The 24,144-nt window shown below is 41.9% G+C and overlaps 1 protein-coding gene and 1 pseudogene across 1 annotated transcript; one reads left to right on the top strand and one right to left on the bottom strand.

Annotated features, from left to right (window-relative positions):
• The window catches only part of LOC100937133 (geranylgeranyl transferase type-1 subunit beta-like), a 382,799-nt pseudogene that overhangs the window by 304,933 nt on the left and 53,722 nt on the right, over positions 1-24,144 (bottom strand).
• LOC100457963 (olfactory receptor 13A1) lies at positions 6,182-7,232 on the top strand. The gene is given in 2 exon segments (XM_024254106.3): positions 6,182-6,928; positions 6,930-7,232. Coding segments are annotated over 2 exon segments (987 nt in total). The 3' UTR covers positions 7,170-7,232.

Here is a 24,144-nt window from a genome sequence, read left to right as displayed (position 1 = left end):
AATTTTTCAGGGTTCCACCACTTTTGACTCTTTCTGGATACCTTGTAAGGATATTATAACTCTTAAATTCATGTCCTTGATTTTCTCTTTTAACTTTCAATACTGGTCATTGCCTGTTTACCTCTTTCACCCTCTGCTTTTCACTTCTGCCCTCTTTCTTGTATAAGTATACAATCATCCTTTTTTTCTTCCTCGAATCTCAGTTCTCGGGAGTAACATATACAATTCATTCTTACTTCCTGTCTTTATTCCTAAGTTCCTTGTCTCTAGTTCTCTTGCATATTTGTGGCAATTATTAGTTTTTCTTTCCAAAAATCCATTATCCCTTTTTCCTATACATGTATCTTTCCAGCTTGACCACATTTCCCAGCTTCCCTGGCAGCTAGGTGAAGCAATGTAACTAAATTTTTGCCTGTAAAATATGAGCAGAAGTTATGTGCACAATATCTGCCTCACTTGCTTAAAATAAATTGCATTATTTGAGCTTTCTGTATTGTCCCTTTTTACAAGCTAAAATGTAGAGGTTATGGCAACTTTTATGGTAAAGAGAATCATAGTGTAGGAGATTAAGAATCATTGATTTGAGAGGAACCTAAATCCTTTAATGACTTAGTGGAGCAAGACTACCCCATCAGTCTGGAAGCTACCCCACAACTTATGTATATCTTCAGATTGTGAGCAAAAGAGAAAAAATGAAGCCACTATATATTTAGGTCTCTTTATGTTAACAGTTTAGCTTTTAACCTAACACACATTTATTCCTGAATGGTAGTATATTATTAACATCACAGGAAGGGAATTCCTTGTTCATGGATATTTTATTTTGTTGAAATAATGGTAATCTGCTTGGGCTTAATATTGCCAAGGCAGAATTTTTTGGAATAATTATTTCTATTGATGACCCATTCATAATGACAACTAACATGGTTTCTAAAATGGATTCATATACATCATCTTATTTAGTCCCTGCAAAAATTCTGAAGGTAGGTATAATTACTCCCATTCTATATATTGAAAAATTGTGATTCAGAGAGACTACAGACTTATACAAGTTTCTGCAGCTATTTAAGAAACAGAGCAAAGTCTCAAAGCCGTTAATGAACTGTTTAGTTTAGTGCTGCTTAGTAAAATTAGAACTGTTTGAAGTGCGTTTTAATAGTAAACCCGTAGATATTTAGTCAGCTCTCTGCTTGCTGACTAATATGGAAGAAAAAACATATATCTACATAGATCCTGAATTGGGAGAAGGGAAATAAAATATTGCCAATCCCCTTTCCTGTATTAGATACTGTGATAAGGAGGTAAGGCTTTTCATTATTACAATTGAGTCCTGGAGAGGTTAAGAGCATTCACCCAAAGTCACATGACCAGTAACTTTCAGAGATTTTACCCCAGGTCTGGAAAGACTCTGAAGCCCATGTTATTGCCTCCAGAGCCTGGTGGGGAACCCCTGAATGGGACAGAGACTCAGCAGACAGAGTGGTCCTTTCCTTCCAGGGAGTCAGGGAAGGTTTGGTAGGGGAGATAGAGTTAGATCTGGGTGGGATTTGGATGAAATGAGATCAAGCTGGGATAAGATCCAAGCTGTTCATGAGGGACAGGGAGAGGCCAGCTCTGTTAGAAAGGGTGGTTTATACAGAGAAGCATGGAAACATTTGCTCCATGCCTCGTCTTCCATGGATAGCAGTCCAGAAATGCTACTTGCCTGCCTGACAGTCTTTCCCCAGTCCCCAGGTGTGGACACATTCTGAGCACCTGAGCCTGGGTCTGCCCTGACCCAGATTCTGTGAGCTGGGATAGAGAATGTGTCCTGCTGTCCCTCCTCCCCCACTTGGGCCCACACCCCTTTTCTACACATTTTGTTTAGAAATCTGAATTGGCCTTTCTATGAACCCCAGTGACAGGCAAGTCCCCAGTAAAGAAACACTTAATTTAATTGCTCCTTCAGGGTCCACTTAGAGTAATAGTTGTGAACAGCTCTCCCTAGTGTCTCCCACAGGCAGTGACAAATGTTGCTAAAGATGAGTCACAAATTCTTGGCAAGGCCATCTTAAATATGGGAAGGAAACCTTCATCCTGTTCAGACTGATCTTATAGAAGGTTGCACACTGCCTCAATGTCACCATGTTTCTACCCTCAGTTGTGCTTGGCAGAGAGAGGACAGCTATACATAAAGTCTGTTCACTCCACAAAGGTGAAATCATTTTTTTAAGGTAATTATGATTGTTCTGAGGATGGTGATTGAGTGACATTTAAAAAATGGGAAAAGTTCTACTCATAACTCTGTCTGTTTAATTTGCTTATATAAAAGACTTAATGGTTTTTGTTGACTTTACCCAGAGTCAGTAACATTTGAATATGTGTTATAACCATTTGATCAGTAACAAAACAACAGGGTAAGTGGGATGCCAAATGTAGCTGAGAGTTTAGGGTTTGCATTCCACACCCCAGCCTTAAATATGGTCATATAAATTATTGGTTGATTTTTCTTTTTCATGGCTTTTCTTTGACATTTGATGGGGCTGGATTTATGGAGCAACCAACAAATTACACAGCAATGAATTCTGGACTGTAGTCCCACAGCCTTGAGCTGTGTCACTAATACTCTGTGTGACCAGGGTAAGTTATTTACATACATTTATGACTTTCCAAATCAATAGGTTGGACAAAGTTATCTTCAAAATGTCTTTCAGACTTGATCCTGAACATATGTGGTTCTGGCATGTTCTGATTTTTAGTTTTCTGTTCTTGAAGCATGTCTACAATAGAAATGCCTACCTTCATATACACTAAAAGGATATTAGATTAATATGGTGTCTGTGAAAATCATTGAACAGCTTTAGAGATAAAAATAATGAAATGAGTCAAGTTCTCCATTATTAATGAAATCTTCTAAATTTTCTGTGTATGAAACTATGAAAAATAAATTGGAACAAAGATATAATCTCACTACAAGTAAATTGTATATTATGTAAAATACAATTTGTCTTTAGAAAATACTCAATGAAATTACCTTTTTAATTTCAGAGATTTTGAGAACTATTACTGTTATCTCTTTAAAGTGATAAATATAATCCAAGATGCCTTTTTTCCCCCTTCAGAAGCTTGAGTGCCTAAGGGTTTGATAAATGTGGAAAATAACCACTCTTCGAATATCCTGTTGGCCTGCTGGTGAGATGTCATTGTGTTGTCTGAATACAGTATGTGTTTAAACTTGCCAATTGTTACCTGAAATTGTGTTATTTTCCCTCACACCCTTAGTAATACTCTTGTAATGCTTGCTGAGAATTGAAGCAAATGCCCTATGAAACTCAGGGGAGCAAGGTCTTTGTTATTTTCAGAAGAAATGACTGGCTGAGGCTGTAAAGAAATCTTATGGTCATTCACATGGAAAGAGGATTGGAGCCCTGATTCTTTGATCTCATTATTGACTGGTTGGTTGAGAAGACTGTCCTCCTGTCCCCACCCAATCACAATGAGTGGGTAATTTCCTGAAGGCTAATTTGTTCCTTGAATGTGAATATATTTGTTGAAATTTCCTTGTGCTCAGCACCTGTTCAAAACATCCATTTGTATTGCAGCATTGTTTTTTTCCTAATCTCATCGTGGAGCTAAGAGAGAGATTGTGTTTAAGGTTTCCTTCGTAATAGGTTTTCTTGCTCCAGGAAGGATACGTGACAGACTCTGCACACTGCTGCTTGGTAGGTGTTCAGTGATGGATGTGTTTGCCATCTCCCAGGTACAGCTGCAGCTGTGCTGACTCTGGTGCATTTGTAATATGCACTGTGGGGTGCACCATGATTTCATGATGGCTGGAGAAATCTGGTGGCTAGAATTCTAGGGTGGACATCAGTGGGAAGTGCAGAAACCTCACACTGGGACATTGATGGAGAAAACCCAATTCTGTCCCTGGAGTTAAAGAGGAGTCACTCACTGGGCCATCATAAGAACAAATAAAGTTATGGTTATTTCTTCAGATCCACAACTCACACTGAGCGAAAGTAATTATTCACTCTTTTTGTCCCAAACAATAATGAAATCAGCTAAAGCATATTGTATTTATTACTTCCACTCAAGTTATTGAGCTGTTCTGACACCTTGTTGCTGGGAAGATACACAGATGGAATACCATCACTTCCATTGATTCTGATCATACCCCATGCTAATATAGCCTTATTGCTCTGAGTCATAGGGATTTTATGCTTGCCTATTCAAAAAACAGTTTTTACCTTATTAAAAAGTGATATGACCTGAGCTGGAGACGATGTTTGGTAATTTCATGTAAACCTTTTAATATTTTAGTGGTAAATACATTTCTTGAATCTTGACAAAAACATAATTAAAATGAACATATTTAAAATGGACATCTTCCAAATGTTCATTTTTAAAATAAACATCTTCCAAATGTTCATTTTTAAAATGAATATCTTCCTTAACTTTTAATGAATAAAGAGTTGAAAGGGAAAAACCAAATGTGCACTATGCTGATTTTATCTTGAGCTGTACAGAATGTGCAGTAACTGAAGAATATAAGTCATTCTGCTGTTATTCATACTAGCCTATTCTTTAGCATTATTTAAACACACATATTTGAGTGTCTATGCACTGCCTGATAGGCAGGGGGCTGGGAGCCAAGAAGGGATGTCCAGAGATAAACGGGCATATGTGTTAATCTTTTAGGGCACAGTCGAGTAACCTGACCAAGGAGTGATGTGTATTGGGTACTAGGATAGAAGTCAGTATTAGAGGGAACACAAAGGAAAGAGTGGGACTTTCTCCCCAGGGAAGGGATGCTCAGAAAGAGGGGGCTGATTATGGCCCTGGTTCGTGAGAAAAAGGGCATTCCTGGCTCAGGGAGTAGCAAGAACAAAGCCAATAAATCCTGGAATGGCTTGGTGCATCAGCCAGTCTGTGAGTGCAGGGCATGGCTGGAGTTCTGGCTTTAAGATGAGTGGGAAGAAAGGCTGGAGAGGAGGTGGATCCAGGAAAAGTTGCTGGGAGCATTTATTCTTTTGGCAATGGGAAGCCATGGAACAACTGTTGTAAGGAGGATTCTGTGTGATACATCTGCATTTTAGTGAGGTCATTTTATAGAAAAAGTAGAAAATACAGACCAGCAAAAATTAAAAAAGTGAAAACAATCACTGTTCAAGCTCTGGTCTAGCACTCACCAGTGTTTTTCCTGCAGGTGCATATACAAACATGCTTTTACATTTTATTTTTATTTTAAATTTTTCACTATCCTCAATTTCAGTGGAAACAAATCTGCATTTTTTATTTTTTTAAAAAATGAGATCTTATTGTACACAATTATTTTAATTTTTTTCATTCTCTCCTTTTTTTTAAATTAAAACATTTTTTTTTTTTTTGAGACAGAGTCCTCTGCCGCCCAGGCTAGAGTACAGCATTGTGGTCTCAGCTCACCGAAACCTTGCCTCCCAGGTTCAAGCGATTCTCCTGCCTCAGCCTTCCAAGTAGCTGGGATTACAGACATCCACCACTACCATGTCACGTTAATTTTTGTATTTTTGGTAGAGAAAGGGTTTCGTCATTTTGGACAGGCTGGTCTTGAATTTCTGGCTTCAAGCGATCTGCCTGCCTCGGCCTCCCAAAGTGTCATTCTCCTTTCAAAAGCATCAGTAAAACACTTCCAAAGCATTACTTTGATAATTACACAGTATTTATGTTATATCAATACACCATAATATACTCACGTTTAAGGGTATAGATTGTTTTAAATTTCCACTATTATAAATAGTGCTGCTCTGACACCTTCAGGATGCTTTTTATTATTCCTTAGGATACGTTCCTGGAAGAGAAAGTTCAGCCTCAAATGGAATACATATTTTAAAAGGCCTGCATCTTTGCAGCCATTCTAATACTAGTCAATATCATGCTTTTCTAACTTTGCCAGATCATGGATGATCAAGACTAGATCATGGATTTAATTTGCATTTCTTTGAGGTTGAATGATGCTTCATGAGTTTAACTGGCCAACTGTATTTATTTTTTATAAACTGAGTGTTCATGCCTTTTTTCTATTGTAATATTGGGGTGTTTATCTTAATCAACATGCCCTAATGCATCTCTATCATTCATGACGTGATGTGAGGTGTGGAAGAAACATGGGAGTAGCCATCCTCAGGACACCTCTTGTTTACCTCTCTAGCTCTGAAATCACATGAAGCTGTGGATGGAGAGTCACCTGATAGTCCCAGAAACCCCTCCCAGCCCAAGGATGATGAGTAACCAGACATTGGTAACCGAGTTCATCCTGCAGGGCTTTTCGGAGCACCCAGAATACCGGGTGCTCTTATTCAGCTGTTTCCTCTTCCTCTACTCTGGGGCCCTCACAGGTAATGTCCTCATCATCTTGGCCATCACGTTCAACCATGGGCTCCACACTCCTATGTACTTTTTCTTGTTCAACTTGGCTACTATGGACATTATCTGCACCTCTTCCATCATGCCCAAGGCGCTGGCGAGTCTGGTGTCGGAGGACAGTGCCATCTCCTACGGGGGCTGCATGGCCCAGCTCTATTTCCTCACGCGGGCTGCATCCTCAGAGCTGCTGCTCCTCACCATCATGGCCTATGACCGGTACGCAGCCATCTGCCACCCGCTGCATTACAGCAGCATGATGAGCAAGGTGTTCTGCAGCGGGCTGGCTGCAGCCGTGTGGCTGCTCTGCGCTGTCAACACGGCCATCCACATGGGGCTGATGCTGCGCTTGAATTTCTGTGGCCCCAATGTCATTATCCATTTCTTCTGCGAGGTCCCTCCGCTGCTGCTTCTCTCCTGCAGCTCCACCTACGTCAACAGTGTCATGATTGTCCTGGCGGATGCTTTCTACGGCATAGTGAACTTCCTGATGACCATCGCGTCCTATTGCTTCATCATCTCCAGCATCCTGAAGGTGAGGACTGCCGGGTGGGAGGCAGAAAGCCTTCTCCACCTGCTCTTCCCACCTCACCTTGGTGTGCATGTATTACACCGCTGTCTTCTACGCCTGCATAAACCCGGTCTCCGGCTACAGCGCGGGGAAGAGTAAGTTGGCTGGCCTGCTGTACACAGTGCTGAGTCCTACCCTCAACCCCCTCATCTACACTTTGAGAAACAAGGAGGTCAAAGCAGCCCTCAGGAAGCTTTTCCCTTTCTTCAGAAATTAACTTGTGTCTTCTGAAGTTTTTGTCCTTGGAGACTGCAGTTTTAGTGGAGTCTGATGAGCAAGTTCCTGGACTGGGAGGTAAATAGACTTGTTTCTTCTAACCCAGCAGAACATGTGCATGGATGAGCTGGGAGTGTTGGTTCCCTGAGACTGGGTGATGGGGGGATTGCAGTAGGTGTGACCTACCAGCCTCTGAGACAGGAGATCTCTTGGTCTGACTCCAAGGTGGTGTCAGTGCTGAGTTGGGAGAGAAACACAGGGCCCTAGGAGGAGAAAAGTGTTCCTTGTGTTTTTGACTCATAGTCATATCAAACGTTTTCCTTTTGTATGTACAACACTCAGGGTATAAATTCTAAAATCACACCTAGAATTCAGCTGTGTGGGTCTAAGAAGTTAGGCAGAATTGTGGACCCCACAGCCCCTGAAATGTTATCAGACTGAAGCTTTGTTTTAAGGTGACCACTGGCCTCTAGGAAACCTTCTACCCCCATTGTCTTACCTCAACTCTTTCTTCTGGAGCCACTTGGACTTCAAAAATAGTTTGATTTTAATGCAAACTGTTGTTTCTGCTTTTGTCTTTTCTTCTTACTAACACTTCAGATCCTGAGTGTCTGACCTACCTAATTGGCCTGGAGCGAGGACAGCTGCCATGAGTCAGCTCTAATAAGTTAAACGGCATTGTAATAAGGCATTGCTGTCCTTCCATTGTTTCAGAAAAAACTGGGTGAATGAATCCTCTGTGTCTAATAAAGACAGGTCTTGTGCTTGTGCTCCATGCTATTACAAAACTGCACTGGAAAATCCATTATCTTTATCATGATCCATTAAAGATGACAGAACTAAGATATGAATGTTTAGTTGTATCTTGGAATTGAATAGAAACATATCGTTCGATATGTGTGTGAAGCTGAGAGTAGAGTTTGATATTTGATTTAGATGGGATGGTTCTTCATCCAGTATTCTTATTATCATTCATCAGAAGCTCATTGACTCAAGTATTTGATGAATTGTGGCTGACTGTGGCTTTGGCACGTAGATTCTTACAGACAGTTTAATCTCTTCTAACTGAATTCTGACTCCCAAATAACATGTTGAAACCCTCAGTGGTCTCAGAGACTTTCCAATAAACATGGCTTTGAAAACCAGCACCAGTGACTCTGTATGATTACTCATAGGTCTTCAACATGTAATGAAGAGAGTTTGTAGTGTTATTCATCTTAGTTTCTTATCATGTTTTACATTTTCTGTATTTTACAATGGATTTGAAAAGTAAAAAAGACTTAGACATGCATTGAGAGTTTAAGAGAGCATTAGTAATTCAGCAAAATAGAAATATAAGACTTGATTGAAATTGTTACAAAGCTGGTAATCTAATTAAGCAGACTTGCACTTATGATGATGAATATAAAAAGAAAGACATAAAGAGTGTTGCATTTTGGAGGATCTGGAAAGATGGCCGAATAGGAAGAGCTCTGGTCTGCAGCTTCCAGCAAAACCAACATAGAAGGTGGGTGATTTCTGCATTTCCAACTGAGGTACCCTCTTCATCTCATGGGGCTGGTTAGGCAGTGGGTGCAGCCCACAGAGGGCTAGCAGAAAGAAGCAGGGTGAGGCATAGCCTCACCCGGGAAGCGCAAGGAGCCAGGGGCCTCCCTCCTGCAGCCAAGGGAAGCCAAGGAACTGTGTTATCCAGCCCAGATACTACACTTTTTGCATGGGTTTTGCAATCCACAGACCAGGAGATTCTGTCATGTGCCTACAGCACCAGGGCTTTGGGTTTCAAGCATAAAACAGGGCAGCTGTTTGGGCAGACACTAAGCTAGCTGCAGGAGTTTTATTTTATTTTTATACCCCAGTGGCATTGGAATGCCAGCAAGACAAAACCGTTCACTCCCCTGGAAAGGGTGCTGAAGCCAGGGAGCCAAGGGGTCTCGCTCAGTGGGTCCCACTGTCATGAAGTCCAGCAAGCTAAGAACCACTGGCTTGCGATTCATGCTGCCAGCATAGCAGTCTGAAGTCAACCTGGGGTGATTGAGCTTGGTGTGGGGAGGGGTGTCTGCCATTACTGAGGCTTGAACAGGTGATTTTCCCCTGACAGTGCTAAGGAGGCTGGGAAGTTGGGAGTGGGCGGAACTCACCACAGCCCAGCAAACAGGCTGCGGCCAGACTGCCTCTCTAGATTCCTCCTCACTGGGCAGGGCATCTCTGAAAGAAAGGCAGCAGCTCCAGTCACAGGCTTATAGATAAAACTCCCATTTCCCTGGGACAGAGCATCTGGAAGAAGGAGCAGCTGTGGGTGCAGCTCCAGCTGACTTAAATGTTCCTGCCTGCTGGCTCTGAAGAGAGCAGATTCACCCAGATTCACAAGGAGGATTCACCCAGCACAGTGCTTGAGCTGTGCTAAGGGACAGACTGCCTACTCAAGTGGGTACGTGACCCCCATGACTCCTGACTGGGAGAGACCTTCCAACAGGGGTTGACAGACACCTCATACAGGAGAGCTCTGGCTGGCATCAGGCTGGTGCCCCTCTGGGAGGAAGCTTCCAGAGGAAGGAACAGGGAGCAATCTTTGCTGTTCTGCAGCCTCCACTGGTGATACCCAGGCAAATGGTCTGGAGTGGACCCCCAGCAAACTTCAGCAGACCTGCAGAAGAGGGGCCTGACTGTTGGAAGAAAAACTAACAAACAGACAGCATTAACATTAATATCAACTAAAACGACCCCCACACAAAACCCCCATCCAAAGGTCATCAGCCTCAAAGGTCAAAGGCAGATAAACCCACAAAGATGAGGAAAAATCAGCACAAATATGCTGAAAATTCCAAAAACCAGAATGCCTCTTCTCTTCCAAATGATCGCAACTCCTCTCCAGAAAGGGCACAAAACTGGATGGAGAATAAGTGTGATGAATTGACAGAAGTAGGTTTCAACAGGTGAGTAATAACAAACTCCTTTGAGCTAAAGAAGCATGTTCTAACCCAATGCAAGGAAGCTAAGAACCTTGATAAAAGGTTACAGGAACTGCTAACTAAAATAACCAGTTTAGAGAAGAACATAAATGACCTGATGGAGCTGAAAAACACAGCATGATAACTTAGTGAAGCATGCACAAGTATCAATAGTTGAATCAATCAAGAAGAAGAAAGGATTTCAGAAATTGAAGATCAACTTACTGAGATAAGGTATGAAGACAAGATTAGAGAAAAGAGAATGAAAAGGAATGAACAAACCTTCCATGAAACATGAGACTGTGAAAAGACCAAACCTAAGATTGAATGGGGTAACTGAAAGTGACAGGAAGAATGGAACCAAGCTGGAAAACACACTTCAGGATATTATCCAGGAGAACTTCCCCAACCTAGCAAGACAACCCAACATTCAAATTCAGAAAATACAGAGAACACCACTAAGATACTCATCAAGAAGAGCAACCCCAAGACACATAATCATCAGATTCTCCAAGGTTGAAATGAAGGAAAAGATGTTAAATGTCAGAGAGAGAAAGGTCAGGTGATCTACAAAGGGAAGTCCATCAGAATAACAGCAGATCTCTCTGCAGAAACCCTACAAGCCAGAAAAGAGTGGGGGCCAATATTCAACATTCTCAAAGAAAAGAATTTTCAACTCAGAATTTCATAACCAGCCAAACTAAGCTTCATAAAAGAAGGAGAAATAAAATCCTTTATGGACAAGCAAATGCTGAGAGATTTTTGTCACCATGAGGCCTGCCTTACAAAAGCTCTTGAAGGAAGCACTAAATATGGAAAGGAAAAACCACTACCAGCCACTGCAAAAACACAGCAAAATATAAAGACCAATGACTCTATGAAGAAACTACATCAACTAATGTGCAAAATAACCAGCTAGCATAATAATAACAGGATCAAATTCAAACATAACAATAATGTATATAGGCTAAATACCCTAATTAAAAGACACAGACTGGCAAATTGGTTAAAGAGTCCAGACCCATCAGTGTTGTGTATTCAGGAGACCCATCTCATGTGCAAAGTCACACATAGGCTCAAAATAAAGGAATGGAGGCTCAAAATAAAGGGATGGAGGAATATTTACCAAGCAAATAGAAAGAAAAAAAGCATGGCTGCAATCCTAGTCTCTGATGAAACAGACTTTAAGCCAACAAAGATCAAAAGAGACAAAGAAGGGCATTACATAATGTTAAAGGGATCAATGCAACAAGAAGAGCTAACTATCCTAAATATATAAGCACCCAATATAGGAGCACCCAGATTCATAAAACAAGTTCTTAGAGACCTACAAAGAGACTTAGACTCCCACACAATAATAGTGGGAGATTTTAACACCCTACTATCAATATTAGACAGATTAACAAAACAGAAAATTAACAAGGGTATTGAGGAACTCAGCTCTGGACCAAGCAGACCTAATAGACATCTACAGAGCTCTCCACTCCAAATCAACAGAATATACATTCTTCTCAGCAACACATAGCACTTATTCTAAAATCAACCACATAATTGGAAGTAAAACACTCCTCAGCAAATGCAAAACAATGGAAATAATAACAAACAGCCTCTCAGACCACAGTGGATCAAATTAGAACTCCAGATTAAGAAACTCACTCAAAACCACACAGCACATGGAAACTGAACAATCTGCCCCCGAATGCCTACTGGGTAAATAATGAAATTAAGGCAGAAATAAAGAAGTTCTTTGAAACCAATGAGAACAAAGAGACAATGTACTAGAATCTCTGGAACACAGATAAGGCAGTGTTAAGAGGGAAATTTTAGTACTAAATGCCCATATCAGAGTGGGAAAGATCTAAAATCAACACTCTAACATCACAATTAAAAGAACTAGAGAAGTGAAAGCAAAAGAGATAGAGACACACAAAAAATGCTTTAAAAAAATTAATGAATCCAGGAGCTGGTTTTTTGAAAAGATTAACAAAATGGATAGACTGCTAGCCAGACTAATAAAGAAGAAAAGAGAGAAGAGTCAAATAGACATAATAAAAATGATAAAGGGGATATCACCACTGATCCCACAGAAATACAAGCTATCATCAGAGAATATTATAAACACCTCTATGCAAATAAACTTGAAAATCTAGAAGAAATGGATAAATTTCTGAACACATACACCCTCCCAAGACTAAACCAGGAAGAAGTTGAATCCCTGAATAGACCAATAACAAGTTTTGAAATTGAGGCCGGAATTAATAGCCTACCAACAAAAAAGGCCCAGGACAGGATGAATTCACAGCTAAATTCTACCAGAGGTACAAAGTAGGGCTGGTACCATTCCTTCTGAAACTATTCCAAACAATAGAAAAAGAGGGACTCCTCCCTAACTCATTTTATGAAGCCAGTATCATCCTGATACCAAAACCTGGCAGAGACACAACAAAAAAAAGAAAATTTCAGGCCAATATCCCTGATGAACATTGATGCAAAAATCCTCAATGAAATACTGGCAAACTGAATCCAGCAGCACAGCAAAAAGTTTATCCACCAGGATCAAGTCAGCATCATCCCTGGGATGCAAGCCTGGTTTAACACATGCAAATCAATGAATATAATCCATCACATAAACAGAACCAATGACAAAAACCACGTGATTATCTCAACAGCTGCAGAAAGGGCCTTTGACAAAATTCAACACTCCTTCATGCTAAAAACTCTCAATAAACTAGGTATTGATGGAACATATCTCAAAATCATAAGAGCTATTTATGACAAACCCATAGACAATATCATACTGAATGGGCAAAAACTGGAAGCATTCCCTTTGAAAACTGGCACAAGACAGGGATGCCCTCTCTCACCACTCCTATTCAACATAGTGTTGGAAGTTCTGGCCAGGGCAATCAGGCAGGAGAAAGAAATAAAGGGTGTTCAATTAGGAAAAGAAGAAGTCAAATTGTCCCTGTTTGCAGATGACATGATTGTATATTTAGAAAACCCCATCATCTCAGCCCAAATTCTCCTTAAACTGATAAGGAACTTCAGCAAAGTCTCAGGATACAAAATCAATGTGCAAGAATCACAAGCATTCTTATACACCAATAACAGACAAACAGAGAGCCAAATCTTGAGTGAACTCCATTCAAAATTGCTACCAAGAGAATAAAATACCTAGGAATGCAACTTACAAGGGATGTGAAGGACTTCTTCAAGGAGAACTACAAAGCACTGCTCAAGGAAATAAGAAAGTACACAAACAAATATCCCATGCACATGGATTGGAAGAATCAATATCATGAAAATGGCCATATTGCCCAAGGTAATTTATAGATTCAAGCTATTCCCATCAAGCTATGATTGACTTTCTTCACAGGATTGGATAAAACTACTTTAAATTTCATATGGAACCAAAAAGGAGCCCATATAGCCAAGACAATCCTAAGCAAAAAGAACAAAGCTGGAGGCATAATGTTACCTGACTTCAAACTATACTACAAGGCTACAGTAACCAAAACAGCATGGTATTGGTACCAAAACAGATATATAGACCAATGGAACAGAACAGGGGCCTCAGAAATAACACCACATGTGGCCAGGTGTGGTGGCTCATGCCTGTAATCCCAGCACTTTGGGAGACTGAGGCAGGCAGATCACAAGGTCAGGAGTTTGAGACCAGCCTTGCCAATATGGTGAAACCCATTCTCTAACAAAAATACAAAAATTTAGCCTTGCATGGTGGTGGGCACCTGTAGTCCCATCTACCTGGGAGGCTGAGGCAGGAGAATTGCTTGTGCCAGGGAGGCAGAGGTTGCAGTGAGCCAAGATCGCACCAGTGCACTCTAGCCTGGGAGACAGAGCAAGACTGTGTCTCAAAAAAAAAAAAAAAAAAAGAAAAAAAAAGAAAAAGAAATAACACCACACATCTACAACCATCTGATCTTTGACAAACCTGACAAAAACAAGCAATGCAGAAAGGATTCCCTACTTAATAAATGGTTCTGGGAAAGCTGGACAGCCATATGCAGAAAACAGAAACTGGACCCCTTCCTTATGCCTTATACAAAACTTATATGCCTTATACAAAAAAGATAGATTAAAGACTTAAACCTAAAACCTAAAACCATAAAAACCATAGAAGAAAACCTAGGCAATACCATTCAGGACATAGGCATGGGCAAAGACTTCATGACTAAAATACCAAAAGCAATGGCAACAAAAGCCAAAATTGACAAATGGGATCTAATTAAACTAAAGAGCTTATGCACAGCAAAAGAAACTATCATCAGAATGAACAGGCAACCTACAGAATGGGGGAAGATTTTTGCAATCTATCCATATGACAAAGGTCTAATATCCAGAATCTACAAGGAACTTAAGCAAATTTACAAGAAAAAAAGAAACAACCCCATCAAAAAGTGGGTGAAGGATATGAACAGACACGTCTCAAAAGGAGACATTTATGTGGCCAACAAACATATGAAAAAAAGCTCATCATCACTGGTCATTAGAGAAATGCAAATCAAAACCATAATTAGATACCATCTCATGCCAGTTAGAATGGCGAACATTAAAAAATCAGGAAACAACAGATGCTGGCAAAGATGTGGAGAAATAGGAACACTTTCACACTGTTAGTGGGAGTGTAAATTAGTTCACTCATTGTGGAATGCAGGGTGGTGATTCCTCTAGGATCTAGAATCAGGAATACCATTTGACCCAGCAATCCCATTACTGCATATATACCCAAAGGATTATAAATCATTCTACTACAAAGACACATGCACATGCATGTTTACTGCAGCACTATTTACAATAGCAAAGACTTGGAACCAACCCAGATGCCCATCAATGATAGACTGGATAAAGAAAAAGTGGCACATATACACCATGGAGTATTATGCAGCCATAAAAAAGAATGAGTTCATTTCCTTTGAAGGGACATGGATGAAACTGGAAACCATCATTCTCAGCAAACTAACACATGAACAGAAAACCAAACACTGCATGTTCTCACTCATAAGGCGGAGTTGAACAATGAGAACACGTGGACACAGGGAGGGGAACATGACACACTGGGGGCTGTCAGAGGGTGGTGGGCAAGGGGAGTGAGAGCATTAGGACAAATACCTAATGCATATGGGACTTAAAACCTAGATGATGGGTTGATAGGTGCAGCAAACCACCATGGCACATGTATACCTATGTAACACACCTGCATGTTCCACATATGTATCCCAGAACTTAAAAAAAAAAATGAGTGTTGCATTTCATGTATGGGGTGATGGTGTTGTAGATGCTTAGAAAAGAAGTGTGAGTGTGGAAAGAGCCCTGAACTGAGAGGGGGAAGATCTGGGTTCAAGTGCAGACTCAGACACTCAACCCATTGGAGCCTCCATTTCCTTCTAACTATAATGAGGGCAATAAATCAAACTAGAGATGGTGCCAAGATTGATCAACATAAGTGAAGGAAATGATATCAAGTGTTATGTAAGTTTAAGATCTCACTGTTGGTGAGTGATCACTGAGGAAGCCTGGATGTCACAGCCCCTCACCTCTGCCTGGCTTGGAGTGATGGTTGCAGTGGCTGGCTGGGAAGTGTAAGTGGGGCTGGGTGGTGTGGGGCCACACAGGTAAGGGCTGTGAGCAGCTGTGGACTTGGCTGTATAAAAATGACTCATTGAGGTGAAGCAATTGAGGTGGGTAAAAGAGAAACCATTTCAGTGGTCTCTGATACAAAAGTGAACCTTGTTTGTTAGGAATGTTCAGGCTGATGAATGACACCACTTCTACCCAAGAAAGGCAAATTGGGAGAATTACCTGACAGAGCTGGACTATCATCCTTTCCTCAGATCTGATTTATCTCCACGATCCCAAAAACCCACCTTCATTCAGGGTCAACACCTTTTTTTTTTTTCCTGTCCTCCAAACTTAAACAGGTCCATTTCAGTCTTTGGATCTCTTGATCTTCCTAGTTCAGTTGAGCCCCCTACCTTGGTCTTGGCTTATCTTGTCCTTTGAGCCCTACATAAGCAGCAGGTCCTTCACTCTGTAGCTGTCTTGGTGCAGGCAGAGCATCCCTCCTTGCTAGAATGCTATCTTGCTTGGTGGTTTGCCTTCTCAGGAACAAATGCATCCTTTTTCTCCAACCGACTAACAACTAGGATTTTGTTCTTTTCGTGGATGCTTTTACAGGAACTGGTGCCAGTTTGCCTGCTTTAGCTGAGAATGGGAAGCAGCTCTTGCTTCCCCATTATGCTATAGCTTAATATTAGTCCTGTGATTAAAGAAGACAATGTTATGACCCCATAGGCATCCTGCAGGCAGTACCTTCAATGAGTGGCTATGACTTCACATTATCATGTCTTCAAGAGCCATGGAGAAGTGTCAGAATTTCCATTTTACCCATTTCTCTGCTTTTGTCTTTCATAATGTATATTAGTCAAGGAAAATACATTCTTTCTTTCAGTGATTTTCCAACCACAAGACCTTATCTTTTTAGTCTTCCTGACTGAACTTTTAAATTTAATCTAAGGACCCTCTTTCTCTTGGAAAATGATGCTGGTGGAGGAGGAGTTATTTTTATCAAAGGCAAGCAAGAATGGCATTTGGCACACCCCATTTGGGAGGGGACATAGCCCAGAGTCAGGGCTAGGCTTTCATCCTTCACCACCAACTTAGGTGAGCCCAGTTCCCTCTTTGAATGAGAGCTCTACCCATAAGACAGGCACCACAGCTGCATCCTGGCATCTCAGCATCCAAGCTAGAGAGAGCCCCTGGCACTCTCTATACAAACATGGCATAAGGAAGGGGACTGGGGTCTTGAAGACAACATCTCCTTATGCTGGCTCCATGTCACATTCGAGAGCCAAGTTGTGATGGGGTCTTGCTTTTGTCCTGTTTTAGGGTGAGTGAGCCTCATGTCTTTGGCAGACCATACACCTGCGTCGGAACTTGTTGGTAGTTTGATGCTGAATTGATCTGCGTTTGTATGCTCCTATATGCTGTCTTTTCCCTCTTAAACACTTGTCCTCAGTGTATAATAGACAAATCAGGAGTATTAGACCCATCAGAATGCTTCATTTTTCTGAATTAGAATCAACAGTCGTGATTAGATAGCACCGCAAATGTGTGATTTCTAAGATGGAATTGTCACCTATGTTAGCTATATCATAAGTGGAAAAATTCAGAGCCCAAATGATGATCCAACCTCCACTCAGCTTCCCTGGGATGCTACTTTGGCTGCCCACCAGGACCGTTATGTGGGTCTGCATGTCAGAGGACAAACCACATCCTCCTGCTTCCCTCTGTGCTCGGGTAGCTGCCTGAGCCGGTCCAGAGCTGAGGGTCCTGAGTTCCTTGGGCAGCAACTGTGCTCACTCTTAACCTATTGTCTTTCAGTTCCAAACCCAGCTCTGCAACTCTGAGCCTGGGATGCTGCAAACCTTATTTTTCCTTTGCAGCTGGATTTCTGTTAATCTCTGCCCAGAGTGTGCCCTAGAGGGATCCTGGAAGGCTGGGAGAGAGCAGGGACTTGCTCTGTCCCATTTGCTTCCAGCTTCTGTCAGCATCATCCTGAGGATGATTCCTTAGCTTTGCAGCAGTGATTTGGTCCAAGGACAGCAGCTAGTCTCAGCTTTTACACTTGCAGGAGCAGCCTCATTTGGCCCCTCAGAGATGCTGGCACATAGTCACCAGTGTTGCCTACTCTGGGGTTTCAATCCCTGTCCAGGGTGGCTCTCCTCCGAGCTGCTGAGGAAGCAGCACGCACTGAGTAGCATGCATCCTCAGGCTGAAGCCCTGTGGGATCTCTTTATGCCACAGGAAGACCAAGGCCACCCAGGAAACCCAGTCTCCTCAGGGGTCTCTGTTCCAGCTCAGTGCAGTCCCTTCACTGGCTTTCTCACTGACCATGGCCTCAAACTCTCTTTGCTCCTCCAGTCCCAGGATATAAAGCTGCTTTCTGTGGTTGCTGTTTTTGCAGCACAGCAGTTTCCCTTGTGCCCTATAGTCTTCCCAAACGTCTCTGGCCGGTTCCCTACATTAGGTCCTCTCTGTTAAATCGGCAGTGTGATTTCTGTTTTCTCACCCAGATGCCAACTGATGCAGGCCTCCCTTCTGTGGCCTGTAGGCTCCCAGCTCCTGTGCTGCTCCCTGTGGTCTCTGGTGTGAGTTCTTCAGGCTGTGACAGATCCAGGTCCTGCTCCAGCTATTTCTGCCTCCGACACAACAATGTGTTGAATCTGTGCCCATAAAGGGCTGAGCTCATTCAGTCCCAGGAGTGAGGAGAGCTCATCCTGAGTTTGTTAACACTTCTCATGCCGTTGGATGGTATCTCCTATAAAAGTTAAAAGTTCTTTCAGACTTCCTCTTCCAGATTTCCTGAAACCTCTCTTCAAAGAAGTCAACATGCTTCTCATCGTGGGGCTGGGCTAGAGAGGAATCTCTTTGAATGCTCTAGATGGCTTTCTCTCCTGACCTGATTCTTGGTTTCAGAATGATGTTTGTATCCCTATTCTCTCATCCCAAGATGAATGTCCTTGCTTTCCTAAGGCACCTACTGTCAGAGGCATGTGAACCAGAGCAACTCCATCTTAAACAGGAGCTGGGAAAAATGAGGCTGAAACCTACTGGGCTGCATTCCCAGATGGTTAAGGCATTCTAAGTCACAGGTTGAGAAAGGAGGTCAGCATAGAATACAGGTCATAAAGACCTTGCTGATAAAACAGGTGGCAGTAAAGGAGCCAGCCGAAACCCACCAAAACCAAAATGGTGATGAGAGTGACCTCTGGTCTTCCTCACTGCTATACTCCCAGCAGCGCCATAACAGTTTACAAATGTGATGGAAACATCAGGAAGTTACTCTATGTGGTCTAAAAATGGGAGGCATGAATAATCCACCCATTGTTTAGCCTATCATCAAGAAATAACCATAAAAATTGGCAACCAGCAGCCCTCAGGGCTGCTCTGTCTATGGAGTAGTCTTTCTCTTATTCCTTTACTTTCCTAATAAACTTGATTTCACTTTTCTCTATGGACTTGCCCTGAATTCTTTCTTGTGTGAGATCCAAGAACCCTTTCTTGGGGTCTGGATCGGAACCCCATTCCTGTAACACTACCACTGGGGATGCAGGGGGTGCAGACTTTATCTCTCCTTCTTTAGACATAAATGTGATTATTTTGGTGTCTGGAAGCCTAACCATTGCTTTACATTCTCCTTCATACTCCCATCCAGACATCCTCCCTATGACATTCACTCATTTCCAACCCTTCCTGTATATCATGGAGTTGCTATGGCAGGTGTGCAGAGCAGCTCCCTTGGCTGGACCTTGGGGTCCAGTCACCATGACAATCACCTTGGTCAGTCGTGTGGTCAAAGGATGAGAGCTATAGTTCTCATATTGCTCAAGGTTAACTTTATCTTTTAGAGAACTCAAGATTACAATACAGTATGCATAAACCAAGTGAGAGCAAGAGGCTACTAATTGGATCAATATATGTCATAAAGCCTAGATTTACTCCTGAAAATATTCTTTTCCTGCTGGTTGGGTTGTTTGGTGAAGATCAATCATATAATAATCTCAGTTCTAACTATGTCATTGTAGACTTTCATTACTTCCTTCCTGTTATAATAAATCCTTATTCTGCCCTCATCAAGCCCTGTAATACTTTCTGAGGATACAGCAGTGAGCAAGATTGGTAAACATTGCCTGAGCTTCTAGTTTTGAAGACAATTTAGTAAACAATAACAATAAAATCCCCATAACAAGGGAAATGCCCCTGCTTGTGGGGGTTAAAGAAGGCCTCCCATGACAAGTGCCATTTAGGCTGTGCTCCTAAGGATAAGTAGAAGATAGACAGGATAACTTAGTGTTGAAGTGGGGAGGGAGAGAGTATTATAGGCTCCTGTCAAGAGTGTCTGGCAAGAGTGAGTGTGGCTCATACACCCAATTGAAAGAAATCAAGAGTGGTCAATCTGGACTAAAATGGTGGAAAAATGACCATCACCAACAGTTTTATCCAATGGGTATTGGGAGGGATATATTCTACCTATTTTCTTCACTTACTCAATTGAAAAACATCATATCCCTAAAAACTTAAAAATGCTTATACCTACAATTTCTCAGCAATGAAAGGGGCCTCATTAATTAATCATTAATTTCTCTTGATGTCAGTAGAGCCCAGTCTCTTACTAATGATCTCTTGGGGCTTTTACACGGTGGAGACTCTTGGACCTCTCAAATGTAGATGAACAAATAATACTCTCAGAACTGGTGACATCTCTCTCCCTTTGTGTGTGTGTGTGTGTGTCTGTGTGTGTGTGTATGTAAATCAGTCTACTATGCAAATTAAGTCTGTATTTTCTTTTTCCCATGAGGATACATTATGTCCTAACACAACCCAAGAAGTGAAATAAAATAAGGCCAATTTGTAATTGCATCTTTTTCTTACATTTGAACATGTGGTCTCTCATGAGGAAAGCATACCATTTGAGTTGATTTTTACTGATATGTAAATAGATTTTGGTTTATCTAAGTGACTTAAGTTCCCACTCAACTCAGCTTCCCACTGATGCAACTCCAACATATGCACCACAAACTGGCCAGACATAGAGACACACAAAGCAGAAATCCCTGTGAAGACAGAGGAAGAGATTGGAGTGATGCCTTCATAAGCCATGAAACAACAAGGATTGCCAGAAACCACCACTAGCCAGAAGAGGAAAGAGAGAACAGTTTCCTAGAGCCTTCAGAGAGAGCATGGCCCTGCTGATGCCTGTTTTACACTTCTAAAATCCAGAACTATGGCAGAATAAATTTCTGTTGTTTTAAGTCACCAGTGTTATAATTTTTAATGACAGTTCTAGGAAACTAATGTAGGTGGCTTCTAGTGGAAGTCTCAAATTATGGCTTATCTGGTGTCAATGGTTCCTCACATCCACAAGCAATCAGCCACTCAGGGGTCTCTTTTACCTAAGCATTGCTACCTAGTAACACAAGGCTTTCCATAGTTATCAGATTTCCAGAGGAATCAAGCTAGAAAGTAAACAGAAGGTTAGTACCTCTTGCAGAAAGGCAGGGTTTTGTTAAACCTTTACCTACAAACAGAGGAAAAAATTGCTAAGTTAAATCCAAATGCTTATATCCTCTTTTGCATGTAGTAGAGTTAAAGCCCCACAATTATCATGGTTTTCAGTAATTTTTTTTGTGTGGTAATGCTGCGTGCTTACCCCCTGCACTTGGACGTGAGTAAAGCTTATCCTCAAGCTGTACTCAGCAGTTTGCAAAGACAAACATGTGTTTTTCTCATTCACAAGTTGGTGGATTGGCTGGGCTCCACTAGGTTCCACTGGGATTGGATTGGTGAGGCTCTCATTGAAGGTTGGCTTCACATACGTTCCATGTGTCTTTTCATGCTGGGATCTGTGGCTACCTGTGGCATGTTTTTTTCATGGCTGATGGATGTAGTGGGAGAGACAAACCAAACCAAGCAAACCTATTTAAACCTGTACTTGTACCATGGCTGTGTAATTGTTGCAGGGAAGGAGCAAAGAATTGGGAGCAATAGTCTAATCTGCCACAATAACCCTTGTAAACCAAAAAGTATCTGAGATAGGGCTCAATCAATGTAGAGGTTTATTTGGCCAAGATTAAAGACCTTGACCCATGCACAGCCTCAGGAATTCCTAAAAACATGTGCCTAATGTAGTTGGGTTACAGCTTGGTTTTATACATTTTAGGGAGACAGAAGTTACAGGCAAAGACATAAATCAATATACATAAGGTATATGTTGGTTTGGCCTAGAAAGGTGAGACATCTTGAAACAAAGAGGGTGGAGATTCATGGTCATAGGTGGATTCAAAGATTCTCTGATAGGCATTTGGTTGAAAGAGTTAAGCTCTGCTTTAAGAGTTGAATTCAGCATAAAAAAATGCTTGAGTTTGTTAGAAGCATTTGAACCAGACCAACCCCATCTTGAGTAGCAGCTGGGTAAAATAAGGCTAAAACCTATAGGCTGCATTCCCAGACAGTTAGACATTCTAAGACACAGGATAAGATAGGAGGCTGGCAAAAAGATACAGCTCATAATGACCTTGCTAATAAAACTTGCAGTAAAGAAGCTGGCTAAGTCCCACCAAAACCAAGATGGTGATGAGAGTCACCTCTGGTTGTCCTCACTGCTACACTCCCACTAGTGCCATGACAGTTTACAATGTACAAATGTACAAACGTAAACTGTCATGGAACTAGTGGGAGTGTAGCAGTGAGCTGGGCACATGCCTGTAATCCCAGCTACTCAGGAGGCTAAGGCAGGAGTGTTCCTGGACCAAACTGAGGGTTGGGCTGCTATTTTCTGCTGCCAATAATGAGATGCAGATGAACTCGGGAGGAAGAGAGTTTTATTTTCTGCAACCAGTCACAGGGAGAAGGCCCAGAAATTTTCACCAGACCAACTCAAAATTACAAAGTTTTTCAGAGCTATATACCTTCCAAGCTATATGTCTACGTGTAAGTGTTCCATGTGTCTTTTCATGCTGGGATCTGTGGCTACCTGTGGCATGTTCTTTTCATAGCTGAAGGTCATCCTGAAGACCTTCTTCTACAGCCTCATTAAGTTTACTTAATCTAAATGGGTCTAGGTGCTGGGTGATTACCCTTATCTTGTCTCTTGCTAAATCACAGGGGTTTGGCAAGTTACTTCAGACCTCCAATAAACTTGATTCTGGAAGCCTGTGGAGTTTCTTCAGACCCCTAATAAAACTTGTTTAATCCTAAATGGGTCCTGCCAAGAATTTCTTTGTTACTTTATCATGCTTTAAGGCCCAGAAAAGGCCTAGGCAAAACTCTTGATGGACTTTTGCTACATTCCAGCCTTCGTATAAGGGCACTGGCTTTTTTAGCTTTTAATATTTAACTTAACCACTCAATCAGTACTGAAACAGTTATGATGGATGACAGAGCAGAAGCATCACCATCTTGGACAAGCACCACTATTTCAAAGTTCACCTTGATTAAAAACTGCCTAAATCCAAAGAGCATCAGCCTAATGGCTAAGGTCAGCATGACCATAAACCACAAATGACATCTCTGACCAGAAACATTCCAACCATAAGATAAACTCCTCCCTGACCAGAGACATGCCAGCCCTGAGATAACCTCCCCTCTGGCTGGAGAGATGTCAGCCCCAAGATAACCTCCTCTCCAACCAGAGATATTCCAATCCCACAATAGACTTCTCCTCACCCTAAAACCGATAAATACTCTTAGTCTGTAAGAGAAAGTGTTCCTGACTGAAATCAGTCAGAAGGCCCTCTCAGGTTTATTCTCCAAAATAAACCTATCTTTGACTGTTGAGCCACTTTTTGTGTTTCTTTCCTGTTTCTTTAACTCTTACATTTGGTGCTGAAACCTGGGATGGGTGTTGGGGATAGAGGCTCTCTTGCAACCCAGGAAGCAGTGGACAGCAGCTGCTCATCCCACTGCACCCACCCCATCTTGTCTCTCACTTCACTTTTTGAGCAATTTGTGTGGGGAGGACAATTAATCTGAAGGGGACTGCAAGGCTCAGGCTGGGGCTACCCTGCAGTGAGCCCTCAAAGCCCTCAGGTGCTGCAGACCCTGGTGGACTGAACAAAGGAGGACAAATGTGGGAATAAAGACAAAGACAAAAGAGCATGTTTGGAAGAAGGGGTCGGGGGCTCCTTGCTTCTAGTGAATAAGGGCCTTGAGCTTCTAGAGCCCTTCATATTTATTGAGTAAAAGAGATATGGAGCAGGGTGCAGTTGTTGGTCAGCTGCTTGATTTAGTGCAGGCCTGCATGACTGCTTTCTTAGAACAGTAGGCTCTAGATGTTCCAGTAGATAACTTTAAGGAGCACAGCACCCAGGAGCATGGCACCAGGGAGTGATTGCCCTCAGTATACCTTCTGGTGGCAGGTGCAGATGTGAGTTTGCCCACATCCTGCATTCATGATAAACAGTTTGCTGTTTGATCATATAGCCTCCATTGGAATGCTGAGTTGGGCAT

This window comes from Pongo abelii, chromosome 8 (genome assembly GCF_028885655.2).
Source record: "Pongo abelii isolate AG06213 chromosome 8, NHGRI_mPonAbe1-v2.0_pri, whole genome shotgun sequence".
Taxonomy (NCBI): domain Eukaryota; kingdom Metazoa; phylum Chordata; class Mammalia; order Primates; family Hominidae; genus Pongo; species Pongo abelii.
Note: the sequence above shows the minus strand (reverse complement) of the source record. Positions and strands in the feature narration are given on the sequence as shown.